Here is a 6,976-nt window from a genome sequence, read left to right as displayed (position 1 = left end):
CACCCCCGAGCACCCCCCTATGTGCGCCTATAGTAACTAGAGTGAATTGACTTATTATAAAACTTTTGAACATATAGGGTGGGCTCCTGAACATATAGGGTGGGCTCCTGAACATATAGGGTGGAAAATTATCTATGCAGCAGCGTGCTCATATTTTAGATAACATAAATACAATAAAAGTTATTTGCTTCTAAACATTTTGTTTTTTTTTCATTTGCTAATAAAAAATTATTGGACAGTGCTATTAAAAAAAAGAGCACGCTGTTGCATATATAAAGTTCTTGTTTACGTGTTGTGAAAAATTAGTAGTTCTACATGAAATATGGTGCGAGAAAAGTTGTCCCGTGAAAAACAGTTTTTGCAGTACATTTGTAAGACGGAGACAACACATGCGGGTATGACATCCTGATAGATATTAGTCAGTGTCAATACCAAATAAAACAAATAAACAATAAATATACTACTGTAAATAGGTACCTAGGTAGTTATTTTATTTTGATGTGTTTTATTCAGTGAACGCTTACTGCGGTATGGCCGTAATAAACTTTATATAGCTGGTGTACCTATATAAAAATCATTTGTACACTTACGACAGTTGCGAACCTAAAAACCTTTTTTAATTTTTAATGAATTAATCCTTGAATAATAATATTGCTGGGGCGATTAGATTAGCACGTGTTTAATATGTAGGTATACATACTAATATTGTTCACGTGCATCATAATATTATACACGTTTCGGAGAGCGGTTACCGTCGAATGCGATTTCCATATCCTGGTCGTTATAAAACAATAAAACATTTTCCCCACTCACATTATGATATGTTAATCAGCTTAAATTCAATCTGCTCACTTTACAATAACTCAACAGGTTAAAACTACAATATCTAGATAAAATATGTTAAAAACTCGGGAATAAGTCGTAATTTGGGGGGGGGGGGGGGAAGGAGATTTAAACAAATGTTATGTAAAATTGTAAACTGTATACAGGCATCAGTAAATGGGACCTTTGTAGCCATTTCATTTTTATTACACTTAGATTCTATGTACCAATATTCAATAATAAGTAGGCAAGTAATACCTACTTATAATTAGGTAGGTACTTATATTAATTAGGGGAACATGGGGCAAAGTAGGGTACCGGGGCAAAGTGGGGACATTGTATTCTCTATTCATTTAATGTAAAAAATGTATAATATTATTCAATTTATGGCTTCCTTGGTCGTCTGAGATAGTGTGGTAGAAGTTTTGAATCGAACTAGTTATTATTTTGTAATTAATCAATGAAAAACTGGAAATATGCCTATTATAAATTACTTGATAATAGAATTGCATATTATTTTGTTATTTATATATTCAATTATTTTGCGCTTTGTTATTAATACTTTTCTTTTTTTATTTAAAAGTCTATGTTGTTTGTTCTATGATTTAAGTTCTTTATTTATGTTTAAGTATTTCAATAAAATAAAATCAATGGATCTAGGTAATTTAACTATTTGGGGCAAAGTGGTTTATACCTGTCTGGGGCAATGTGGGACTACCCAAATATTCTCAAAATAAAAGAAGAACTTAAGTTGAAGGGTAGATTCAGTATCTATTATGTAAAAATTGGCTTTATTGTCTTTGCGCTGAGGTTGAAGAAAAAGATTAGAAAACCATGTTTAAACGTGAATTTTGTTCCTAAAATTATTTTTATGTTTTATAAAATTTAAGAAGTTACAATTTAATTTCTTTTAAGTTAAGCTATACATTTAAGTATATTAAGGTTTTTCATAAATAATTTGTTGTGTTTATAAAATTAAGTAAAATATATAGAATTTTTTCGAATGTCCCCCCTTTGCCCCATATGAGGGGCAAAGTGGGGTAAACTGTTCTTTTTTTTACATCCTTTTAAACTTACATAAAAAAAAATCAAATTTTTATAAAAATGTATTATCAATTCCCATAACCTATAGATTGTGTGAACAAAATTTGAAAGGAAAAAATTGATTTTTAAGTGTATTACAGGTCTTCAGACATTAGCGTCCTCACTTTGCCCCATGTTCCCCTATCAGAATATTTGATCCTACTTAAATTATATAAGTCTTATTACTCTTATTCTTCTAAAGTCCATTGATAATCATATTATTATATGATGAATATTTCGGTTAGGTTGACTATACAATAGGGTTTCCCGTTACTATATGAGGTGATTTACACGTTCGGTTACACTTCGTAAACGGAGTCAAATTCTGGAAATCTGGTATTTTGTTAAAGCCACTACGTATATTTTTTTACTGATCATTTTCAGAATATATAAGAGGTAGGTATGTAGATACCACCAAAACATTTAAGGCCAAAGACCCCCTCCCCCCGTAAAAATTCATCTTTACGCGGTACGCCTTTGAACTATACGTAAGTCTGTGCAAACCAACTATATGTGTAAATGAAAATCGTGCGTATGATTACTGCACAGTCAAAAATTTCAAACATTGCGTTTTCGGTTCACGTGAATAAGAAATTCGCAGTTATATCATTAAAATAATAATATAATGAGTAGGTAGTTAGCAAACTTGTACAGTTTTCCTATATGTGTGTAAAACTATAATCGGATAACTGTACATTTTGGACACTTTTATAATATATGATATAATATAATGTGTTATGGATAGGTAATTTGTAATTTATATATTTGTCGCATCCATATCGCGTTATTGTACGTTTCACGAAATAGACAACGTTTGCATCCATTTCACAAGACGAAACCGCGGTTTCTCCACTTCACGTAATTAGGTACACGCAATATAGATTATATTTCGTGAAATGGATACTTAAACCGTCATCAGCGGAACTTGTTACATCATTTGGATGTCTAAATAGCAAAAATTAAAAAACTTTCATTTTAAATTATTAGGGGAGCGATGAATGTACCTATTGATTTTACAATGATGTGTGTCTATCACAAAGAGTAATATTACTCTATGGTCTACCATCACCGTTTGGGGCAATACCACTGCTTCGATTTTCTTCGACAGTATCTTTTGTTCGATGGGAAAGTGGATCTAGTTGGTGCATTCAAGAGGTTTCTCAATAATTTTTAAAAACGCTGGGAATTACAAAACAACAATTAAGGAAAAACTGTAACTTTTACGCAAAATATATTTAAGTTTTAGGTGTAACTCTAAAAAAAATAACCGTAGATACATGCAATTTTCACTGAATGTTTATATTAGAATTTTCTATTTATACAGTAAAATTTTAACTTGTTTTGAGCGGTTTACGGACATTTTCATATTCCAATTTTTTTTCTATAAATATCAATTTATTTTATTCGTTGGGTCAAAATGCCAAATCAATTTGGCATGTTATTGTTTGTTTGTAAGACGGATTTGGGATTCAACGTAGCGGGTGTGGCGTCCACCACTCCTCTTAAGTACAAATTTAAATTTAAATGTTTTTAAATATACGTACGGGCTACGGTAATACGGTGCGCAATGTGCATTATAGGTACACAGCATATTTTATAGGCTTTGCTGGAGCGTTATTTCGTCAATCAATTGCATTTGTTACAATACTGAAGTTGTAATTCTAAGAATTTTTGTAGGTAGGCACTCAACGACAATAATAATAAAACTACTCAATAGTCGGTCTCATCGACCATATCGCATATTCATTATTAAATGGTACAACGCGACATTTACTAATAAATTATTTTAATTATTATGATTAGAATTTATAGTGAACAAACATATTTTAACATATTATTATTATTTTAGTTTTGGGCAATTCAGATAATTGATTAGGACAAATTCGTTGTTAATTGTTTTTAATAATTAATAATTTGTTAATGTAACAAAACTAGACGAATCTTTAACATATAGGTACCTATATAAATATTGATTGGTGTTTTCTGTTGACTGTTTATATATTATTAGATAATATAAATTATTATTGTAGAATATTGGTTCACATAATATATTGTTTCATGTTTGTACCTACTTGTCTACGAGTCAAATAATATCTAGTGTAGTAGTGTGGAGTGTGGATTATTATGAATTAATTTATAATGAAGTAGACTGGCCTCGAAATCAACACCATCAGCGCTAGAACACTACAATGAAACCAATGAAAAACGTGGGGGAACTTATAAAACGAAACAAAACCACTATACACATCACACATGCTATCTCAGTAGTATCCAATTCGGTGCGATCATATTATGTAAAAATTACTTTACATTTTTAGACTATTTAAATGTATAATAGCTAATAGTTATAATAGACTACTCTTAATGTTTTTTATTGTTTAATAACCAATTTTGAAATAATTCTAGGTGAGTAGAATATATACACGGTTTTGTATAATTTAATTTGCTAAAATAATTTAATTTCAGAAAAATAAAATAATATTTAAAACATGTCAAGAATAATAAGAGTAGTGAAGGAAACTTTTAGAAAATATCCAATGATAGCTAATTCAACTGTCTATGGTACAATGTGTGTCGGAGCTGAATTTTCACAACAAATATTGACCAAACGGATTTTGGTAAAGTACTACATATATCAATGGCATTGTATTTTACCAATATTACATTGAATACATACATTTTCCTAGAATAAAACCGAACCACAAGAACCAATTGACACAGAAGTGTTAGGACGATATGCCATAGTGGGCACTTTAATTAGTCCTAACATTTTATACTTTTGGTAATATCTATAACACATTTTTCAAAAACGTTAGTGTAAATATTTTATAATTAATAAAACAATATTATTTTTAGGTATAAATGGCTGGACAAAGCATTTGTGGGTACTGCGCCAAAAATTATTGTTAAAAAATTATTAATCGATCAATTTATAATGACTCCGCCATTTTATGTAGTATTTTTCGTTAGTAAGTTAAATTTGTTGTCTTATATAAATCTAAACCTAATTATTACTCTTAATATTGTGTTAATAATTGTTTATAGCTATGAGTCTCTTAGAGGGTAAAAAAAATCTATTTGAAGAATGCAGACAGAAGTTCATTCCTACATTTAAAACTAGTTGTGTGTTTTGGTTGCCAGCACAAGCTATTAATTTCATGTTGGTGCCACCGGCTGCCCGTGTAATTTATGTTGGAACGTGTTCATTTGTATGGATAAATATGTTATGCTGGATCAAAAGACATGATTACAATGCGATTAAAGAAGAATAATTAATTAAATTGCACAAAATCTGGTAGAAAATATTAATCACCTATCAGTTATATGTTAATTTTATTAGTTTTTAAGTTGCTATAGTGTAAGACTGTTTTTTATTGATGAAAACAATAGAATGAATAAAATTAGACATTAGAATTTTATTTTTTTATTCACAATATATTTTAGAGGAACAATATGGATAAATAGGAAAATCCAATTTATAGGCAAAACTGTTTAATCTTTGTTTTATTCGATAAAAACTTAATTAGACTTAAGCAGCTTTGCATATAAATTTGTGATTTTCCAATGGTTGATTTATCCTTTTCATCTTGTTGAATAGCTTTTACTAGATTTGATGCTGATTCTTCATCTGATACAATTAATGACATCATTGCAAAATCAAGTTGCATGTAGCTAAATATGTTGGTTAAGGAAAGTGATTTTTTGTAACTTATTATAAATTGCATTATCTTATAAAAAATAAACGTTACTCAGTGTATATTACCAAATACCAATATGAGAAAAATGTCCAAAAGTATTAATATCCAATATAAAAATATATTCTATATTTATGCAAATTGAAGTTAAAATATAAATATAATGTCCGTTGTTTGTATATTATAGTTATTTTCTCTGTGGGATGTTATGTGAATATATATAAAAAATAATAATTACGAAGCTTACTTCTTAAATATGATTAACATTAAAATATAATAAATAACATTAATATGTACTATATAAGTGAATAAATTCAATAAATTCAATAGATTGTAGAATCTAATAAAAAATCTAGGCATTAAGTATTTATTCATTATATTTTAATATATTTTTGGATATGGTGATTAAATTGGTGCTGCTCTTGTATGCGGACTACAGTCATATTTCTAATCTAGTATGCAGTCTACAGTACCTATATGTAGACCACCTTATAATCGCGTCAAAAAATTAATTAATGTACTTTTATCCATAGTTTAATTAAAAATATATTATAATCATGTAAAAATTATTTAATGTCGTGTTATCCAAGGCTGGGCATTAACGAGTTAAAAAGTTAAAGCTAAGTTAATAATTTAATTTTATATTATCTTTTAAACTTAACTAGTTACTTTTGGCTTTTCATTTAACTGTTAACTTACTAAATTTCTTTTTAAATTAACGAGTTAATTTTTCATTTCAAGAAGTAAATTAAGTGAATTTATTTTGTTTTTAATTTAATTATATTTCACTATTTCAGTCTATTTCGTTTTCATGTCAAAAAATATTTACCATAAATTGTTTTAAGTAAAAAATGTATATCATTCGAATCTAACTAATATGGAAATACTGTATTGGTAGTATAGATTTAACGATAAACTGTTTTAATGTCCCTAAAAAATGCAATGAATAAGTCAGGCTCTTCTTTTCTAGGAACCTTCAATCAATAATGGTCAAGGTGGGATTGAAGTAGTTGTGGAGTAGTGCCTCTCATCGTTTTCAGAATTTTTGTCTTCGCATCCAGTCATGATCTTTCTATGATTTGTGTGTGAGCGCCCGTTGAGGGACCAACATAGTTTTGCTGATGGTTTACAGTGTTATGAATATATCCACTACTATTTAAACCAAGGCTTTGCACCTGTTTAGCCCGTATAGCCAAAACCCTTAAAAAACCCTTAAAAATTATCGAAACCGTAAACCCATTTAACCCGATTGATTTTGATGACGTATAACCCGAAACACCCAAACCGAAATTAAATTAGGGTTTCAACCCATAACCCGTATAAAAAAAATATTACATTTTCAAGTGACATATGAATTTGTATGTATATTTCATGGA

The 6,976-nt window shown here is 29.0% G+C and overlaps 2 protein-coding genes across 2 annotated transcripts in view; one reads left to right on the top strand and one right to left on the bottom strand.

Annotated features, from left to right (window-relative positions):
* The first annotated feature begins 4,171 nt into the window (after nt 1-4,171).
* Nucleotides 4,172-5,324, top strand: LOC100158680 (MPV17 mitochondrial membrane protein-like). The gene is given in 5 exon segments (NM_001162574.1): nt 4,172-4,311; nt 4,372-4,523; nt 4,593-4,687; nt 4,762-4,874; nt 4,951-5,324. Coding segments are annotated over 4 exon segments (564 nt in total). The 5' UTR covers nt 4,172-4,311; nt 4,372-4,394; the 3' UTR covers nt 5,178-5,324.
* Nucleotides 5,311-6,976, bottom strand: part of LOC100160766 (uncharacterized protein) — a 4,910-nt gene continuing 3,244 nt past the window's right edge. The window contains 1 exon segment of the mRNA NM_001246193.2: nt 5,311-5,577. Coding sequence (NP_001233122.1) covers nt 5,382-5,577 — 196 coding nt within the window. The 3' untranslated portion in view covers nt 5,311-5,381.

This window comes from Acyrthosiphon pisum, chromosome A2 (assembly GCF_005508785.2).
Source record: "Acyrthosiphon pisum isolate AL4f chromosome A2, pea_aphid_22Mar2018_4r6ur, whole genome shotgun sequence".
NCBI lineage: Eukaryota > Metazoa > Arthropoda > Insecta > Hemiptera > Aphididae > Acyrthosiphon > Acyrthosiphon pisum.
This window is presented reverse-complemented; position numbering and strand designations above follow the sequence as displayed.